This window comes from Mastomys coucha, unplaced genomic scaffold (assembly GCF_008632895.1).
Source record: "Mastomys coucha isolate ucsf_1 unplaced genomic scaffold, UCSF_Mcou_1 pScaffold22, whole genome shotgun sequence".
In the NCBI taxonomy this organism is placed as follows: Eukaryota; Metazoa; Chordata; class Mammalia; order Rodentia; family Muridae; genus Mastomys; species Mastomys coucha.
In genome coordinates, this window is record NW_022196905.1 from 46,447,889 (window position 1) to 46,468,877 (window position 20,989).

The 20,989-nt window shown below is 41.6% G+C and overlaps 1 protein-coding gene across 3 annotated transcripts in view; it reads left to right on the plus strand.

The window, feature by feature from the left end:
• Window positions 1–17,931, plus strand: part of Zcchc4 (zinc finger CCHC-type containing 4) — a 40,575-nt gene extending 22,644 nt beyond the window's left edge. For 2 of the 3 annotated variants that reach the window (XM_031342283.1, XM_031342284.1), the window contains 7 exons: window positions 1,326–1,476; window positions 2,621–2,721; window positions 9,569–9,690; window positions 9,930–10,005; window positions 12,174–12,225; window positions 12,697–12,841; window positions 17,077–17,931. In XM_031342283.1, coding sequence (XP_031198143.1) covers window positions 1,326–1,476; window positions 2,621–2,721; window positions 9,569–9,690; window positions 9,930–10,005; window positions 12,174–12,225; window positions 12,697–12,841; window positions 17,077–17,146 — 717 coding nt within the window. In that variant the 3' untranslated portion in view covers window positions 17,147–17,931. Of the gene's footprint in view, window positions 1–1,325; window positions 1,477–2,620; window positions 2,722–9,568; window positions 9,691–9,929; window positions 10,006–12,173; window positions 12,226–12,696; window positions 12,842–17,076 lie in introns of those variants that run through there. The other variant, XM_031342285.1, reaches the window with a different exon arrangement.
• Window positions 17,932–20,989: the final 3,058 nt, after the last annotated feature.

Below are 20,989 nucleotides of genomic sequence, written 5' to 3' on the forward strand. Positions count from 1 at the left end.
AGTCTTGTGATGTAGCAAACCTACTTTTCTACTCGTGGGGATCAGTTTGCCTTTGAGATGAGTGGATCTCAATCGGGAAAGCTGCCAATACCGAGAATTGAGATGAACAGAGGTTAGAGTTAGAGTTAGAGTTAGGTATGTGCCATTGTTTCCCACAGGGCATCATTGGGAATCACTTCATTTGACAACTGGTTGGGGCCATGTGGAGGAGAGCTGAGGTCACCTGACAGTGGGCCAGGCACATTTCACAGCTAGGATAGTGGAGGGAGGAGGCAGGAGGTGGACTCTGCAGCCATGTCCAACTGGAAGTCAAGGCCAACCTGGTCTGTGGACTGTTCTGAAGAACAGAGGGCAGGGCGAGGAGTAAGGTGTAGAAGTACTGTGCTGCTGGGACTAGTGGGTACTGATGTGGAGTGGTCAGCATAGCCATTTGAAACGGGAGTGGGTGAGGTGATGGGGTGCAGGGAGGTATGAGCTTAGGGTTATGATGAAGGAAGTGGGTTTGCATCCTTGATGCTGCATTGATGGGCTATGTAAAGTCTAAAGTTCTACTTAACTTTAAAACCTTGTGTTATTTGAATACCGAAGGTGTTGATTTGCACACTTCTTCCAAGTCAGTAGACGAGTGATACTATGATAGATGGACCTCCTGTTTACTGCATTCAAAGCAGAAGCTGATAAATATCCTAGCCACTGTTAGTTTGGCAGTGACTGGAAACACTGGCAGCCTGGTGGGAGAGTGTGTTACTGGCACAGTTTCCAGGACCAGATGGGTTTTGCCATTTGTAAACTTCCTTTATTTACTTGCAATGCATGTGCAAATAGGTCTGCTGCTTACCGACTACTCTGAAGTGTGTGCGTGCTTACCTGCTGACTCACAGCACTTCTTAAGCAGGGCTTGTGGCAGTGGACAAGACTTACAGCAAACCCACAGCCGGTTCCTCCTTGTGTGCTCAGGGCTCAGCACCACCCCTCTGCTCCTGTTTGTTGGACTGAGCATGTAGGTTGTTTTCACGGGTGATGGCTTTCTCCTTTTTGGGTTCCTAAATTTAGTTTTTTAATTTAACTATTTGAAATGTGGAGTTGTCTGATAGTGATGGTATTTGAATTTGCAATTTAAAAACCTGCTTATCAAGGAACCCAAAGATAAAATCTGACGTGAGTGACTAAGAGAGACTTAGGATGTCACTGAGGGACTCTGCAGTGGCAGGGTGACTTGGTGACGTTTCCAGTCCTGTGTTGAGAACAGGCTGAATGCATTCTCCCAATAGGATAAAGGGCCTGTCTCTGGTTCTAATTTAGAAATGACGTTTTATTTGTTACAGGCTGCCCTTGAAGTGTGCAAGGCATTCTTACAGGAAGAGGAAGGCAAGGGGGTGATTATGGTGACAGACCCTCCCTTTGGCGGCTTGGTTGAACCTCTGGCTGTTACATTCAAGAAGTTAATTGCTATGTGGAAAGAAGGTCAAAGCCAAGGTGCCTGGTTTTTTTGTTTGTTCGTTTGTTTTGTTTTTTAATTACTGCAAAATGAGCGTGCGTTTATGTATCTGCTTCTGCTTCCTGTCAACAGTAGCCAAGCCCAGCACTCATGGAGTATGCAGCTCTGGGCTCTTTTTAAAAGCACATTTGATTCGATGATGGCAAACTTCATAACCATGGGACACTTCTTAGGAACATGGTTGTAAGATTATGGAGCACTATGAAGCACAACAGTGACCTGCTGTCATTTGTCCAAAAAAAAAAAAAAAATAATTACTCAATGAGTGGCTGCTGTGTGCAGGTGTATTTGGATGCTAAGAATAGATTAGTGAGCTTTGTGGCTCTTAGGTCTCCTATCCTTCAAGACTCTCTGTTGTTGTGATAAAGTCCATGACCCAAAGCACCTTGGGCAAGAAGGGTTCATTTGGCTTACATGTCCTGAATCACAGTCCACTGAGGGAAGCCAAGGTAGGACCTGGGGGCAGGAGCTGATGCAGAGGCCATGGAGGGGTGCTGCCTGTTGGCTTGCTCCCTGTGGCTTCCTCAGCCTGCCCCCTTCTACAGCTCATGGCCGCCAGCCCAGGAGTGGCACTACACACAGTGGGCTGGGTCCCACATCAAACATTAATCAAGAAAATACCCACTGGCCAATATTACAGAGACATTTGTTCAGTTTGAAGTGCCTTGAGACTTCTAAGTGTTTGATACAATTATCCCATTGGTCAGTACATTCCCTTTTGGGCGCAGCTTCTGGCCTGTGAGCTGATAAATTACACAAGCGGCCAGGGTTGGCCAGGCTTCTCCACTGACTGAGCCACAGAAGTAGTATGCTTCAAAGGACAGAAGTTAGAGGAATTCTGAAACATGGCTCACTGTTAAACATTACTTAATTACTTAGGTGTTGCTCTTAAGATCATTAATCAGCACAAGGAAAGCCTGTGCTTTGTTTTAGGCATGTAGTATTTCCGTTGACCTTTGGAAAAGGTCAAGGTGGGATGGCACTGTTGCAAGCATCCTTTTCTGTGTGACAAAGTGCACGTTTGGAACAACTGAAATTTCTACTGAAGATTTTAGTTTTGGTTTTAGAATCACTTTATTCTCCTTATTTATATTTTATTTTTTCCCTTGTGTGATCTATTAGATGACAACCACAAAGAACTGCCCATTTTCTGGATTTTCCCCTATTTTTTTGAATCACGGATTTGTCAGTTCTTCCCGAGCTTCTGCATGCTGGATTACCAGGTATAGTAACAGCCTGTCTTCTGGCGTGGCTGGGGAATGGATATGCTGCTGCAATGTTCTGATAAGACTACCCTTTGATTTTTAGTAAATTAAAGTGTTTTGAAGTATATCAACAACTAAGTTATATTGTGTATGCAATAGTCCCTGGCTCCTAATGTCTCCAACTTCTAGGGTACTTGCTAAAAATACAGATTCTTGAGTATACACACTCAAAACAACAACAAAAAAAAACGCACCCTTGTCAAACAAAATCAGAGAGTATAGCCCCAAGAGAAAATAGTTTCTCAAGTGTCCCTTGAGACTTGACTTGGTGACTGCAGGATGCTGCTGGGTGTTTGATCAACCAGTCTATGCTCTCATCAGCACCAGGCCCAGGACCACCAGTGTGCGTAGCTTTGTTCTGCTCACTGGTTATAGGAAAGTAAATCACCCTTTGTGGTTGGTAGAAAGTCTTGTGTCCTTTCCTTTGTGTCACTCAAGGATGCTAAGAGCTTTAAAGGGGCATGCTACCCGCTGTGTCATGTCCAAAGAGGCAGAGATGAGGCTCAGGCCAAAGCCCAGGTAGTTCCACTCAACTTCTTTCCTTTGGTTCTAAAGTTAATTGACCCTTGTTGTCATCATTACTCTGGGTGGCCACCAAGTGGGACTGTTCCTTCTTTTTGCAAAGGCACTTTTCCTTTTGTGTTTTCTGAGTAATTGAAGTTTTTCAGCCCTCAAATTGTAAGCATCTTTACCAGCTGTTGCAAGATAGCACTTGTTGTCATCTGTCTACTCACAAAGGGATATGCCATCATGAAGAATATGTTGGAGTGATGCTAGTTAGCCAGTGTAGGGGAGACTGCACCTGCAGTGCTGCTGCTGTGGAAAGCAAGCATTACAATTGAAATTTTTTACTTTGTTTTCAGCCAGTTTAAGAGACTTTTTTGAATTCTTCTCTGTTTTCTATAAGTACCTACTTTAAAGGTAGCTACATAATCTTTATTTAATAATTTCAATTGACTTCCTTAGCTGGCTGTGCTATCCTTTCCTTCCTTCTTATGTTTCTTCTGTCTCCAAGGTACTATACTGAAACTGCTGTAAGCTTTTCTGATGCATAGCATTTTCCTGTGTCTTCCACAGTATAGACTTTGAAAACTGGGATTATTTTCTCATTCGTGATGGCTTTTCTATGACTGTTGAGCCATATTAATGGTGTCCTTTCCAACAAGTGGGTAGTGTAAGTCATTTTAACCTTGACTTGTAGGTAAAGCATAGCCTATATCATAAGTCCTTCCTTCCACAGCTGTTTACCCTCCATTTCAAGCTTGCAGGGCTTTGTTCTGTCTGAGGGAGGGCTGCTTCTAGAGTTGGCATTTGCAATGCAGATGCAGCTGTCTTAGTCTGAAGATGTTGGCTAAGTAAACTGGCTTCAGTCTCCAGTGGCACCTGCTTCCTTTGGAGGAAGTGGTGCCCTCCTGTGATGGTCAGCACACATATATTTCATATGAATTGAATGGGAAAGAGCACAAACTCTAGTGGTGAGAGGTCTGGATTTTAGTCTCAGCTCAGCTGCTTAAAACCGCTCTGACACTCTTCTCTGTTAAATGAATATGATGATGATGCTAATGATGATGAGTATAGCAATGGTGACACATATGTCTCTTGGGGTAATGTATGGAAAGGGGCACCCCAGTCCTTGATATGAGACACTTGTAGAGTCCAGGCTGTTGTCCACATAATCATCATTCAAGTAATTTCAAGGCAGGGCAGAAATTTTTCTCTCTCTCTCTCTCTTTTTTTTTTTTTGTATGGCTCAGACCTTAATGTTGGTTAGCACTGGTTTCCTGGAAGTCAGTTGCATCTGCATGTACAGAAGTGGCAAGAATTTGAAATGATGTTAGGGCAAAAGAAGACAACTCTTTTACAGGGCAGGCAAATGATGTTAGTGTAGAGTTGGCACTTACATGTCATTTTCTTGGCCTGCCTGTGTCATTAGGAAAGGGCTTTGGGGAATAGTTGACAGCCCAAGCTTACTGGAAATAATTGTACAATTCGCTGTATTATTAAAAAAAATGTTGAGGTTAGATCCTGTGTGTCTGACTGGAAGCGAAGCAAAAGCCTGGCGCTGAGAAGAAGGAGAATGAGATCTGGGGACAAAACATAGCATGCCTGAGGACTCGGGTTCAATGCCCAGCACCACAGACAAATCAAAATAAAACTGAATGCCCTTGTCATCCAGTACAGCTCTTTATGCATAGCTCTAACCCCTTCCTCGACCATCGCCAAAGCTTCAATAGGACTTCAAGCCACAGTACAGTAAAAAAGCTAAAAATACCACGATCACTGACTCTTGTTGTAGGGGCAGGGAGGATACTGTTCAGATAAGAGGAATGTTTGCATGCTGCAAATCTTCATGACACATAAACCATGTGGATAGCGTGCTTGATAAGCAGGCAATGATATAGTGATCAGCTTCGGCTTTATTAAGGGCAGGTAAGGAGGAGGAGAATTCCATTTTCAAGTTAGAAGTCTGAGTCCTAGCACTGCCTGCAGAGCAGTGTGACTGGGGGAATCACTGGTCTTTCCAGAGCTCTATTTGCCTCACCTATAAAGTAAATGCTTAGGAGAGCAGAGGGGTGTCAGGGGCTTCCCTGGAAGTGCTAAGAATCATTCTAGTGACATCCTAGAAGACTTGTTTAGAGAATGCCAGGCTCACGTGGCAAGCTAACAGGACTGATTAGTGATGTCCATCCCAGGCTTTGGGGCTAGGAGCAAGGACTGGGAGTGGCAGCATTCATGTGGTTAGCATACCCCAGTAAGATGCTATCACATCCCACCCTCCCACAATGCTAGACTTCTTGTCTTCTTAACTTGGAACACACCTTGCATGTTGAAAGTAGAGCTGTTTGCTTTGTCAAAGCTAACTTTTTTTTTTTTTTTTTTTAATAATCAGCCTGTGTAGGAAACCCTTTTTAGCTTATTTTTACAGTAGAAAAGATACTTTGATAGGAATTTCAGGCAATTGTTGAATATTAAAAGATGGCAACCAAATTCTTGAAACTCAGTGTATAATAAATACTCAGTAAGTGTGGAGTGGGGAGCGCAGTCTACATGGAAACTTTAAATCTGGTTTTGAAGGATGTGAGGCCAACTGTGGTGGTGGGGGCTGGTTGGTAAAGCCGAGGCAGCCTTGAGACCTTAGTATGACCACACAGCATGCAGTCTTCAGAGAGTTGTGCAAATGCTAGTGTGGCCTGGCATACTGCCTGGAACACAGTAGGTTCAAAGTGCTCTAATACCTCTGTCTCCATCTAACTGTTCAGGCTCATGTTACAGAAGATATTTGCGAATGACTCAAATTAAAAGTTGGGAACTGCAGAGATTTTGTGCTTTCCCTCATTTCTATACAGTACTTCATCACATTAATCAGTTCTGTGGGAGAAATTTTCTGTTTGAAAATGCCTCTCATCATCATTGTGAGTGAGATGTCAGGGATAATGACGGGTACATGGTAGATCAGCTCTAGCAGTAGCGATAGGCAATTTGCAAAATTGTGTTTGCTTTACAGCACTTCCACGGGAGGTTTATTTGTGTGGATGAAGCTATGAAATATGGATGTATGTTAGAGGTACATTAATTTACTCTAGCAGCATGCGTTTTACATACCATATGTTTATAGTTAATTAGCACAACAAACCCGCATTTAAAAATAATAATAATCTCAATTAGGTTATGCAAAATCGAGCAATCAGCCACCTTCCTGACACGCGCATTCTCCAGCTCCTTGGGAAACCATAAAGAAGCTGCCCTTCCATCTGCTGCTGTGGCTCGGAGTGTCCCACACAATAGACATCCTCCCACACGCTAACTCTCCAGTGATTCCAAGTTGCAGCAGAGTCTCATGGGAAGAGTGGCTTTTCTTATGACACTCATAAGTTTATGTGCAAAGTATCTTTTGTTGAATTTAAGAAGGTACCACATATATTCTACTCCACAAAGGAGTGCACTAGGGAAACATTATAAATTGAAATCTCTTCAAAAGAAAACTACTTAAACTACTATTTTAGGTTGATTTTTTTTTTTTAAGTAAAATCCATTTTTGTGTCTTGCCTCTAATAGGTAACATATATTCATAGGATTTTGAAAGTTGGAAAGAAACGCAGAGGTAACCTGGGCTGACTTCCCAGTGTAATAATCCCCTCTCCTGAATTCATGACAAGTGCTCACCCAGCCTCACTCGGATGCTGTCGGGGCACAGAGTCCTAAAGCCTTACAAGGCAACTCAATTTATTTAATAGCTCTAATCGTTAGAGAATTTTCTCATATTGAGATAAAATATGCTCCCCATTAACTTCTAACCATTGCTCCTGGTTCTATTCTCTGAGGCAATAAAGGATAAGTCTAATTTCTATTCCATATGATACTCCTTCAGTTATGAACTAGCTGTCAGTTCCTCCCAGTCTTTTTTGAACAAACACCCCCAATTTGTTAAAACTATAAATCCTATTCATTGCTATTATTTTCAGTAGAAATAAGGAGGTTTTATCAGTGTCTCTCTTAAAATGTGGGGACTGAACGCGGGGCTCCAAATGGGACCTTAACTAAGTCTTCCCTTGTTGGGATACTGTGCATGTGTAGAGGCCTCCAGCCAGCCTACATGGGCCAGTCAAAGTCTGACTGAGGGTGCCCCTGCTGGCAGCCCATCAGAAACCCTTGGGACTTTCACTTGTCCCTTGCCTTCCCTCAACTCATCTGCTTAGCTTTTTCTCACTGCTGTGGTTTGAACTTTTAGTGAACGCATTTACGTGTAAATCTGGTAATACTAGGTTAAACCAGAGCTGTGGAGAGTCAAGCAGTCTGCCATCAACAGTTTGGGTGGAGTGTGGAGAATAAGTAACTGTTGGATGCTCAGCCCTGATGGAAATTCTTTATGTCATATTTTTAAGTATTCTTTGAGAATCATTCATGTATATGATGTATTTGGGTCATAACCACTCCTGCTCTTTCTCTCTGACTCCCCGGAAGTAGAATATTTATATCAACATCCTCAAGGTCCAGGAAACATCATGGAAGAAGAAGTAAAACAATGTAAGAGTCAGGACAGAGAGGCACGCTGTGAATGCCACTTTCTGGATGGGACGCAACCAAAGCGTTCACAAACTCACAGCAGTTATGATTCCCTGTACAATACCTGTCCATTCCTACCATGGGTGGGAGGGAGACAAGTGGGGCTCCACCCCAGCTGAGGAGCTGTTGACAACTGATGGCTGCTGAAAGAGAGAATGCAAGGTCTCTTCTAGGGTATGGTTGCTGGTAGGTGGTCCATGCTGAGTGATTCCTACACCCATGCACATGTAGGTAACTCCAGTTGGACTCAGACTCAGAGGGATGGACACACACACACACACACACACACACCCATGTCCTTTTAAAGGACATGAAAGTGGGAAGAGGAAGCATTGGAGCGGTGTCAGAGGTACTGGGAAAGGGAGTTTGGTAGGCTATGATCAAGATACACTGTATATATACATGTATGTATAGTCTAAGAACACTTGTTTTGTTTTGAGACAGGGTTTCTCTTTGTAGCCCGGGCTCTCCTGGAAGTTGCTCTGTAGGCCAGGCTGGCCTCAAACTCACAGAGATCTGCCTTCTTCTGCCTCCTGAGTGCTGGGACTAAGATCTTAAAAATTGTTTTTAAGAAAAGCCTGCCTCCCTGTCACGGTTTCCTTCTTGTTTGTGCTTCATTTATTTAATGGCCAGCCTGTAAGCAAGGTCCATTCCTACTTCCTGAGTGTATCTTTGTTTCTCATCAAGAGTTCATGGCATCTTATGTGGAAATTAGGATCCACCCATCCTGAGCTCATAACTGTCGTGGTATTCTTGAAGAGGATCTAAAGCAGTGGTTCTCAAACATGAGCATGTGAGGAGGGCTTGCAAAAACACTCTGCTGGGCCCACTGTCAAAGTTTCTGATATAGCAGATGTAGGTTGGGTAAGAACTCGCATTTCTAACAGGATCTGTCCCAGTAATGTTGGTGTTGCTGATCATCTTTTCAATATTATTGATCTAAGACAGGTTTAGTAGCTAGGTGGATTCACAACAGCCTGAGAGTGTGTATGGATACTAGCACGCAGGACAGGGGATATAGGAGTATAAGACAATGCTTGTTGGCCTCACTTTGAAGATAAACACTGAAATCGCAAGTTCAGATGTTGAGGGAGATTCAGTGTTTGGAAGAGTCACTTCAAGATACAGAACCAAGGGTGTACTCCTTCATCTCCATCTTCCTGCCTCATGTCATCCAGACTCTGGACTATGTGTTGACCCTCACTGTAACTCTCAAGGTCAGAATCCATGCCCTCCTTTTAGGGTTAAAAAACAGTCCCCAGATTATCTGTGGTCATCTAACAGGTAAGTGATAGCCATGGTCTGACCCAAAACGTCTGTTGATCTGAGAATGCAAGGGCAGAGGCCGTACTTTGATGTGACCAGCTGAATGACAAGCTTTTCTCTAAGAAAGTGGAAGTGTCAGTGATGCTAGCATACCTCTTCAAACAAGGCCTGTGGTTAGCATCAGAAATACAGCTTTTAGTTACAAAATAGACTTTGTTATGTAGCTTTTTAGATAAAGTTAGAGTCATTCCCATGACCCACCAATGTGACTGTGACAGAACACATCTTTCCCTTGTAATGAAATGCCACTGCCATAGGGGCCTCTTGAGGTTGGCCTCGAGTAAACTTGCTTTTAGGACTTTCTTCTTCCCTGCTGTACTTCAGCCTGTATCTTGGCTTCAGTTTGTTTGTTTATTGGTTAAAGGAGCTTAGTGAATATTGACTCACTTGAGTGAATTTTCTTTTCACTTTCTAGGTAGATTATGATAATCATGCGCTTTACAAACATGGAAAGACTGGTCGAAAACAGTCTCCTGTCCGGATTTTCACCAACATTCCACCCAACAAAATAATCCTTCCATCAGAGGAAGGATACAGGTGAGAGCACTTCGAACTTCCCAAGTCACCTGAAAATGCACGTGTTATGTACCTAATAGTAAAGTGCTTTCAGTAGTGAATCGTGTAGTTCTTATATTACCCTCAGATTTGGTCCATAATTTCATACTGAACTGAATTCTGATTACCTCCAATTTTTGGAGCAAGTACCTTGTTTGCTTTTGTCGGTTCTGTGAATCTCAATGAACACTTGCGGCTCATTTCCCTGTGTCTCTCTTTAGATTTTGCTCCCTCTGTCAGAGATATGTCTCTCGTGAGAACCAGCACTGTGTGCATTGTAATTCTTGCACATCCAAGGTATAGTTCTCTTATGTCATCCATTTTTATGGAAGGGTTGGCTTTATGTTAGCTTGTTAGTTTTTATCACTTTTAAAATATGTTAGTTACTTGAACTCATGTGTATTATTTCTGCCTAATACAGTAGTATTTTACTCTAATTATAAATTCAGCAGGCTTTTAAAAAGAATCTTATTTTGTGTGTGAAAGGTGTGTGTGTGTGTGTATGTAGGCACATGTGAGCCAGGACACGTGTATGGAGGTCAGAAGACATTCTCTCTTTCCGCCATGTGGGTTCTGTGAATCAAATTCGGGTCATCAGGCTTGGTGATGAATGCCCTTACTACTGAGCTATCTCTCCAGCCCGAAAACAGGCTTTTTAAATTACTTAATTTCTTTCATCACTGTAAATAGCTATTTCAATCATTTTCATATGGTACTTACGAAGAGTGTTTCAAATAAGGCACTAAGTGCTGAATTTATATGTCTGCTAAGGGTAAAATTATGATGTTTCAAATCAGGCTTTGGACCATTAGATACCACTGCTGTTCTGATGAAGTAATGGTTAGTAACATGTACTGTGAGCGTTTTATGTGCTAGGCTTGTTCCTAAGAGCCTTGTTCCTAAGGCTTGTTCCTAAGTGTTTGGGTTAACAAACACATTTAGTCCTCAAAATAGCCCTGAGGTAGGCATGGTTACTCTCTGCTCTTTTACAGCTGCTGCAGAACAAGGGATCTGTCTCCTGTTGATGGGTTTAGCTCTTGTGTTTTTCCTAAGAGCCTTTGTGTTTGAAAGTGTTTTAGATTCGCAGCACAGTGAAGCAGAAGGTACTGAGATAAACTTCCTATCCCCGTCCCTGTGCACAGCCTTCTCTCACTAGTATCCTGGAGTGGGGTATACCTTGTGTGACAGTTGATAAGTTCGTGTTTTACTCTGAGGTGCACTTTGGGGCTGTGTGTTCTCTAGACTGGTTGAGTGGATAATGTCCTGCTTCTGCCACTGTGGGCTTCAGAGTCACTTCACTGTGTTCCCAGAAAATCTTCTGCTTACTGCTTTGGTCACCCTTCCCAGACCTCAGGAAACTGATATTTTTACTGTCTCTATAGCTTTGTCTTTTCCAGAAAGTCATAATACTGGAATCACACGGCATGCATAACTGCTTTTCAGACTGACTGGCTTTTCTCACTTGAAAAGGCCATTTAAAGCTCCTGTCTGTCTTTCTGTGGCTAAATGGCTCATTCCTGATAATGACTTCCCATTGTCTGGGTATATCTGCTTTGTAACTATTCACCCAACGAAGGACATCTTGCTTGCTTCCAACTTTGGGCAGTTCTGAGTAAGTGTCCTGCTTGCTTTTCAGGAAGGCAGGATAACCTTCCAGCTCCATTCATTTCCACTGAGCCTCGTCAGAAAGAACAGATGGAGTTTAGCTTGGTTAAATAGCACAAATTATTTTCCAAAGAAAAGTTCATGTAACTGTTAGTTTAGAATGGGCTGTATTATGCCCAGGTTGTATAAAGTTTAAAATGGAAACAAAACTTATTGAGAAATGTGCATATGAGTGGAAAAATAAAAACAGGGAAATGAGGCCTCAAACCAGAACAGCTTCTGTCCAGCAGAAGAGAGATGAAGGCTGCAGTGGAGGCCATGCTGCCAGGTTTCTGGGGGCTCAAGGGGCCCCAGTTCCTAACCAGCAGTTGCTTTCATATCCAAAAAGTACACACATAATGTTGAATGTTCTTTTCTAGGTGTGCTTTATTTCACAGTTAAAAAAATTACTCAAATAGTAACCTGTAATCTATCTCTCTAAATCACACGAAGCTCTCAAATATGAATTTCATTAAGGACTATGTAGTATAGATAACCTAAAATTATGGGATCATTAATTCTCTTGAAATTTTCATTTGCGTCCTTCTTTGTGAAGATTGGATGGCTTGAAGCAGAGTGGATTTTCAAGATCATTTGGATAAATCTAGTTTCATAGTTAAGGAAATTGAGGCCCATCAAGGAGGCATTTGAGTTAAGTGTAGAAATGCATAAATTAAAATCAAAGTATTTAATTGTGAAGCCCAGGGAAGGAAGAAATAGGGAATGAATAATTTACACATATTTTAATAAGACATTTTAATTTTTAATTGTGGAACTTGGCTTTTACAACAAATTGAACATTTTAAAATTTGTTTTTGTAGGACGGCAGGAAATGGAGCCATTGCTTTCTCTGCAAAAAATGTGTGAAGCCTTGTAAGTGTTTGGCTGGGTGTTTGGGGTCCTGGGAAAACGGTTTTGAGTTCTTTTCATGTAAATAGAATTTTTATTATTTTCATAAAATAATGTAGAGATCGACATTGACTTTTATAATGACCAACGTGTATGTCCTTCATAGGGAGAGCTGCTGACTGCCAGTCAGTGTGGGTTTTGGCTTCTTTACTTCCATCAGGCTCTGTGCCTCCCAGCCAGCCTGTACTGTGGCAGTGGCTGTCAGGTCATGACATGCTGGCCAAGGGCTGAATTAGTTAAGTTATGACAGAAGACACAGGTTGATGTGGAATTCAAACACTGCTCCTTGATCTCTTTAGCCAAATTCAGATGAGCTAAGCAAATCAGCCACAAGATTTGAATCACACATTATTTGTAATAACCTACCTCAGAAGTTAGTAAAATGAAAAGTCACGTTAAATGAACCTCTTCTGAAATTTAGTTTTTCTTTTACAGCCTGGATCCATTGTAACACCTGTAATCACTGTGCACTCCCAGACCATTCCTGTTCGGGGCCTAAAGATGGCTGCTTTATTTGTGGTGAATTGGACCACAAACGCAGCAATTGTCCCAACATCGGCACCTCTCGGAGAGCTAACAAGTTAGTTGAATTCTTTTGCTTTCTGGAAAAAAGATTGCTCACATCAAGCTTTCTAGGAGCAATCTACAGAAGTACAAAGCTTTCAGAGGACTTGGGAGTGCTAAATTGTTACTCTCACCATTACATGTTATTTGTGTGAATTGCAGGCCAGGCACAGAAGCAAGTAGAGAGTGTGTGTATCAAGGAGCCCAGCCTTGAAAGGTTACACACAAGCTAGCCAAGATCCAGGAGGAACTGGGTACCTTCACATCCCCTATGCTTCATAGGAAACTGTATATTTAAGGGTGAATGTTGAGACTTCACTGAATTTGGTCTCTGTGGGGCTGTCAGAGGCAGACACCTGGTGGCGGGAGGAGATAGTGAAGGTATTGCCGCTGGAAGGAGCACGCCATTTTGTAGCAGCAGAGTGTGAATTCCAAAGCAGAAAAGGGCTGAATGTGTTGCATTATAACTGGAAACAGTTACAGGTTAATGTGGGATTCAAACACTGCCCCTTGAACTCTTTAGCCAAATTACAATGAGCTGACCAAACCAGCCACAAGATTTGAAGTACATATTATTTATGTTAGTAGTAATTAATTCTGTAAATTCTGTCATGTACACATGCTTTTTACCAAAATATTTAAAATGTTATTGTTTTTCATGATTGTTTTCACATCTCCTATTAACATTTTCATTGATAACTCAGAGTAAAACTCAAAGAGTAAACTGATTCAGTGATTATAGCATATTAGGAAAAACGACCAACTGGAGTAACGCAAGGGAGCAGCCCATCCTCCCCCTTTAACCGTGTGCACGGATGTCTGTACATCATATGGGTGTCTGGTGTCTGAGGAGCTCACAAGAGGGCATCAGATCCCCTGGAACTGGAGTTACAGACAGTTGTGAGCTTTCACGAAGGTGCTGGGAAGTGAACCTGGATCCTCTGAAAAAGCAACCCATCTCTAAACCACTGAAACATCTCTCTAGCTCCAACACTCCATTTAAAAAAAAAAAAAAAATTAAATTGATGATAGAGATCATTTTTTTTTCAATGATTTAAATAAAAACAAAAATAGAACCTTGATATTCTATACTACCTACAGATTGCTAAATAGCTAAATTTAACATTATGTGAAAATTGAGATTATGGTAAAAAATTTCCCTGGTATATTATTTGTGATTAAATGATCAGATAATATGAGAGGTATTTGAAGTTTCAACTACTATGATTATATCATAGTTATTGTCTGTCTTATTTATCTGTTTGTTTATATCCAGTAGGACATTTTCCATTTAGGTCCAGCCATTGAGCTATGTTTTCTATTTAGACTGTTTTGGTTTTTTTTCATAAATTTACTTTGTAATTATTTCTACTGAGTAGTTCAAGGTAGAAGAATAAATTTTAAAAATTAATTAAATGTATTTTATAATTTTCCCCTTAGAAACGTTCCATAACAAAACATAGCCCATCTACTTATTGGTCTAGGATGGTTGCATCATTTACAGTGTAATTTTGAATACAATCAGGAGTTAACATGGCCAGCCTTTAAGTCTGTGAGTTAATGTATATGAAAACTGAATCTTCATATTGGTGTGAGTTTTGATTTTAAGACAGTTTTGCTATATGGCTCAGGCTGGCCTGAAAGTTGCGTTCCCCCACATGCTGGGCTCACAGGCCTTTTGCCACCATACTGGGGTGATGTTTACTAATAGACTATAGGCTCTCTCAGTAAGCTCTCTTTAGGTTTGCTGTTGAACAAAGCTAGTCTAGCCTGGTGTTATGGTGTACTTAAATCACAGCACTGGGGAAGCAGTGGTAGTCAGAGTTCCAGGCCACCCAGGGCGATGCTGTAACACCCTGCTGGAACCAAAGCTAGTCTTTTGTTGCAGTGTTTAGTAGCATTCTGTTTCCGGGTGGGGAGCAGAGACTGTGTTTCAGTATTAGATTTTGTCAAGTTTTATTCAAAGAGCAAATCCTTTGTGGTACAGTGTGCCTATGATCCTCAGGTAGTGTTGCTTTCTTCAGCCAGAGGACTCTTCTTGACTCAGTTACTCCTCTCTAAAACAAATGAACAAAAAAACAAAATAACCCCCAGAAACAAAAACTCCTGCATAATGAAATTGACAAAAATATTTTAAGAAATTTATTTTTATTTTATATGTATGAGTGTTCCGCCTGTGCATATGTATGTGACCATGTGCCTTCCTGATGTCTGCAGAGGCCGGATGATGCCCTGGAACTAGAGTCATAGGTGGTTACAGCTGCCCCATGGGTGCTGGGAATCACACCAGGCCCTCTGCCAGAGCATCAAGTCCTCTTAACTATTTACTCACCTCTCCAGCCTGACAAAATGCCCCTTCTTTATAAATGGCAATCCGTTGCAGATATATTTGAGCATTCCGTGGCATGCAATATCTTTCAGTCCTACACATTTTACAGCTGTCTTTTGTAGTTTGTTTTCCTATGGTTAATTTTCCTTTAGATGTGAACTGGATGGTGCTGGCTCCCTCTTGTGGTGAAAGCTCATTCTGTCAGTTACATAAATCCATAGGTTAGAGGACAAATACTAGGTCAGTGTAATTTTAAGGCAAACTGAAATGAGTCATTTTACTCAGCCAGCGCCCCACAGTTGACACTTTGCTCTTGAAGGTTTTGTTTACTTACGTTACAATGGAATGCTTTTTAAATTCTTTCCTTCTGCTTATTCCCTAGTGAGATCTGGCTTAGTTTAAACCCTGCTTATGAATAGATGAACCAAAGAGAAATTTAAAATTTGAATAGAGACACAAGGCTTCATTGACTTTTCTATTAGAGATTATACTTTACTCCATTAAATTTGCTCTAAGTCTTACTTATCAGGAAATTTTCCTACCTTAAAGGAAATGGCTGGTTGAGAGAAGAGGTTTATGTAACACACAAAGAAACAATATAAAGTAACTTTTATTTTGAGCTGGTGGGTAGTCTCAGTCCACAGTACAAAATATGGAAGATATAAATCATCAGAGTTCTGCTGAGTGGCCAAATCAAACTCCAAATAACTGTTGTTCGTGGATGATCCTGCAGGGCTGCCATTTTACTAGTTGACTGGTCTTTATCAGGTGAGTCTGAGCACAGATTCTGGAGTCAGACTGGCTCTGCCGCTCTCTCCTTGGATGATTTTAGGACTTCAGAGCCTCGAGTTTTTTACCTGAAAAGATTAGGGAAACATCCACCTAGTGTAGTTTCCTAGTTCTTTGAATTTCAAGACTATGGCCACTCTTTTTTTGTATTTCAGCACCCAATACAACCTATGCTAAAGGAACAGAAAATAAGGCCCAAGTTTGACCAGCTGGGGAGTAGTCTGCTGTTCATACAGGCCTTTTCCCAGGTTTTATCCTGGGAAGACCAAGAAGGGCCTAGCTTATTTTAGCTCATATGAGTCATGGCTTCTGCCTCTCAACAACTGATGCTGCTATGTAGTCAGGGCCATTGCCGGGTATGCCCAGTGGCACACTGTGTGCACCAGCACAGTCCTCAATGGGGCAAATGGTGTGCTTCTGCTAGTGTGGGGAAGTGGACAAGTGGTCATGACTCTTGCCATCACAGGTTGCTCTCTCTCTTGGTGCAGAGAGCAGTGGAGCAGAGGATCTGTTCTTTCTGCTGTGGTGGGTTGCAGAGGGGCCGGGCTGTTCCAGCCTGTTCATTTAGAAGCTTGTTTTCAAGAAGCTAGGGACACAAAGCCAGGCATCCCTTGAGGTGCTAGCTGGTACTTTTATACCTGTGAGGGAAAGGAAGATTAGCTTCACGGCTTTAGGAAAGGGCCTCTTTAATGTGGTCAGTTTTCCTTTTCCTGTTGTGCTGTTTCATTTTTCTGCCCCTGCTGACTGCCGCATGTATTAATCCCTTTCTAAAAAAAAAATGTAATTCAGGGATTTGGAAATGGAAGTGCTGAGTTGAGCAGTATAAATGTAGCAAAGAGACAAGCCCATTGGTATGGCTGCTCACTTCTGTGGCGTGTCTGTCCTGAATAGCTTGTTCTAAATCTGTAGTAACCATCTTTTAAAGAAATGTCTTTGGAAACATTTTGCGTGATCAGGCCTCTGTCTCTTTCCTTGTCATCATGGTTAGGACACCAGGGATTTATGCTTACCCCACAGTAAATTTTTTCATGTCTTCTATTTTCCTATTTGGATAGCCAGTTAATTAAACTTCAGCATAATTACATAATTCACTGTGCTCATTCCATAAAATAATTTAGCACCTTGCTTTTCAGAGCTGTCAGAAAGCAGAAGCAAAGAAAACGTACTAAGATAAGAAGGAAGGCACTAAAGGACAATCCATGAATCACACATCTGCTCCAAGAAGAAGGAAGAGGAGGAAAGGGTCCATCAATATCCTCGCTCCTAAATGTCCAGTGACTTGAGAATAAGCAAGATTTATAGTCCAACCTTTGATGCCATTTCCTCCGAGTGCCACACTGGACTTAAATCCAGCTACTTTCAAAGGTGTGCCCCTTCCTAAGCCTGGTAATAGGCAGGTGGCATTTGCTGGCTGAGTCCCTTCAGCTGCCTCTGCAGACTGGGGAGCCTTCTGCACGAAGCATGTTACCCGGCTCCCTCTCTACATGCTTTTCCACTCTTTAACTCCTGACCAGTCTTTATTTTGGCCTCTTTTGTCTGAAAAATGGGCATACAACATCTGTTTACTTACAATACCCGATAGAAACGCGAACGAGAATCTACAGTTTATTTTATGTCGTCAAGCTTGTTTTAATTTAGGTATGAAACTCTTTTAAATGACCAAGCAATACATTAAAGCACATCCGGTCCACATGTGCCCCAGCTATACGTGTGACCTAACACCAAGCTCTGTGCACACTTAAAACACCGTGAGACTTTTTGTGCCACTGTGGTCATGACTTGTTCTCACAGACCTTGAGTAGGAACTTTGTAGATGATGTCATGTTGCAATGTCAAAAGTTGGACATGCCCAGACTTTCAACAAAAAGTGTCATACATAATTGTTAATAGATTGGATCTGGAGATGGTGGGGGAAATTGTTATTGAAGCACTGTAAAGATAAAAGGATTGTAATTGTTGTTTTATTATTAAATCTTTATTTTTCAGTACTTTTTTCAGTTATTCTTTTTTTTTTTTTTTTTAACATTTTACAATTGATTATTGTACGGGTGCCTGTGTGTACCCATGCATGCCACAGCACTCATGTGCAAGTCAGAGGACAGCTTGTGAGAGTCTGTTCTCCACCTTGGGGATTGACCTGAGTTGTCAGACTTGGGGCACATACCTTTCCGCATTCTCTTTTGATGGTATGGGATCACTCAGATGTTGGATGAATGTTTAGGATTGCGATTGCGCTGACGTTTTTGGGTCCTAATCCCTGCTGTAGGTTTACCTCTTTGTGAAAGGAATTGGTCACATAAGGCAGGATAATGATTGACCCCCTCACTCCTGTACTGAGGAACACTTCCTGGCCCTGTGGCCTTTGTCAGACCTCCTCTCTAAGCCTCTGTGTCTTCAGGGTGGCGTATATGTCAGCTTTGGTTTGTGATCTTGGTTCTCTGTGGTGAGCAAGCTGTGTAACCACAGAGGCCAGATGGTGTCTAGCACCGAAGAGAGTGGTTCCATATCGGAGAACAAGCAGTTCCTTGCTCCATTTCTCTGCCAGCTACCTGGCTTTATCTCTTTAAGACTGACTGGATTTAAATGGCTTAATTTGCATAATGACTTTCCTTGTTCCTAAACAGCTGCTCTGGAACTCATTGTGAAGCCTCTTGGTTTGGTTGCTGGAGCCCTGTGAATTCTCTTTCTACTCCCTGTAATCCAGGACAGTTGGATGCATGATGTGAGATGTTTAAGCATGGTGCAGATCAGATTGATAGTGGTAAACATCAGCTGACATCAAAAGATAAGTTGATGGTTCATTGGGTGCAAGTGCTTGGTATGCAGGCCTGCTGATCTGCGTTCCTTCCCTGGAACCATGTAAAAAGCCAGATGTGTAATCCAGTACTCCTATGGGAAGTAGAAACAGAAGAATTGCCAGCTAGCCTAGGGTACCTATGCAGTAGCAAAAATAAGAGCGACCCTGAGTCAAGGGAAGGTGGAAAGAAGAGCTGACTTCATAAATATTTGTGGGACATGTTCCCCTGCTCGCAGGTGTACAAACACATGTGCGTGCATAACCCTCAAATACATTTTATTTTTGTATCTATCCATCCATCCATCTATCTATCTATCTATAATGTTTATATATAAATATACACATAAAAATATATACACATATACAAAATATGTATGTGTATATAATATATATTTTAAAGGCTAGTTAAGCCCTGGGACTTAAGCTCTAAGAAACTCTTCTCTTATCTCCCTCTGTTTTGTGTTTACTTGTTTGGTTTCTGTTTGGTAAAACCCAGACTTTTGCACATACATGCGCTGGGCAAGCATTCTATCCCTGAGCTTCACCACCAGTTCCATCCTGTCACTGTACACAGATGGCTGTGATGGCAGGAGGGACAGGTCTGAGACATGATCTGGACATCACTGTGTTCCCCTCTCTGTTTTCAGCCTGGGTAGGGTAGGGACATTTCCAGACTTTACTGTCTATCTAACCATAGTCCAATCTTTTTGAGTTCTCTGAAACTCAGATATCTGAGCGACCATGACCACTGAAGAGTTGGGTCCTGATGGCCAGTCATCATTTGTATCTCCATATTCCTTAATTTTAAGATACTATCAGTTACAAAAATAGATCATCCATCTAGAATATATACCATGTCATGGAGTATACCTATAATCTGGCTATTCTAGAGGCTGATGAGAGAGGACTGCTGGAACCTGAGTTTAGGAATAGCCTACTCAATACAAGAAATTCACCTTTGATTTTATCCTTGCTTTCCCTAGGGCAAAGGGACAGTGCTTCAATAATTGTACATACTGTTTTTAGATTTTCTGATTTTGGAAATATTGAAATGTAGAAAAATTACATATTAGAATTAAGGAACCTGAGCCTTAGTAATAGTCAAGAGTAATGTACTCCAAGGCATGGTGATACATGCATGTAATCCCAACATTTTCAAGACTTTAATCCTATTGGAGAAACTAAGATCAAAAGTTCAAGACCACCTTGGGAAGACCCTGCCTCAAGTTAAGATCAATAAAATAACGGAATAGAGATATGGCTTAGTTAGTGGTGTGCCTGGTATGAATAAGTCCTGGGTTTAATCCCCCCTTACTGCAAAAAGTGAAAATAAGCTTTAAAGAATTTCTCTCAGACTTGGAGTATTCAGTGATTGGGAGAACTTGGTGTTGTTCTACTCAGCCTAAGTTCAGTTTCCAGTTTTGATTTTGTTGGTGGTGGTTTGTTTGATTTGTGTGTGTGTGTGTCTTTTGTTGTTATTGTTGTTTGTTTTTGATTTTTAAAGACAGTTTCTCTGTATAGCCCTGGCTGTCCTGGAACTCACTCTGTAGACCAGACTGGCCTTGAACTCAGAGATCTGCCTGCCTCTGCCTCCTGAGTTCTGGGAATAAAGACATGCACCACCACCACCCAGCAGAAAGTTATTTTCTTAGGCAATTAAAAAATAAGTGGTTTAGTGACTTTGTTTTTACATTTAGTGAATACTAATTTTAGGCAGATACCTGGTGTTCTCAGAATACACTAATGGGAAGATTTCATTTGTCTCTGGGACGTAGGATATGAGAATGGGGTCAGTGTTCTGACTAGACATTTGAGTATCTGAACATTAAAGCACATACTTAAGACAGCAGTAGAAGATCTCTACACTTTGAAAAGGGAATTTTAAGTGAATAATATCCTAGCTTGTTTTCTATCTCTGTGATAAAGGGCATGAGCAAAGCAACTAGGGGAACAAAGGGCTTTATGTCCCAGTTCATCACCGATCAAGTTAGGACAGAAACTTTAGCAGGAAAGAAACCCCAAATCAGCAGTTGAAGTAGAGGCCATGGAGGAACACTGCTTTCTGGCTTGCTCTCTATGGCTAGGTAGCTCACTTTGCTTTCTTGGAATACCCAGGATAGACTGCCCAGAGGTGGCTTTATCCACAATAGGCTGGGCTTTCCCAAATCAATCATGAACCAAAAGGATGCTCCACAAAATTAGATCGGGCCAATCTTACAGTAGCATTTTCTCAACTGAGGTGAACCTCT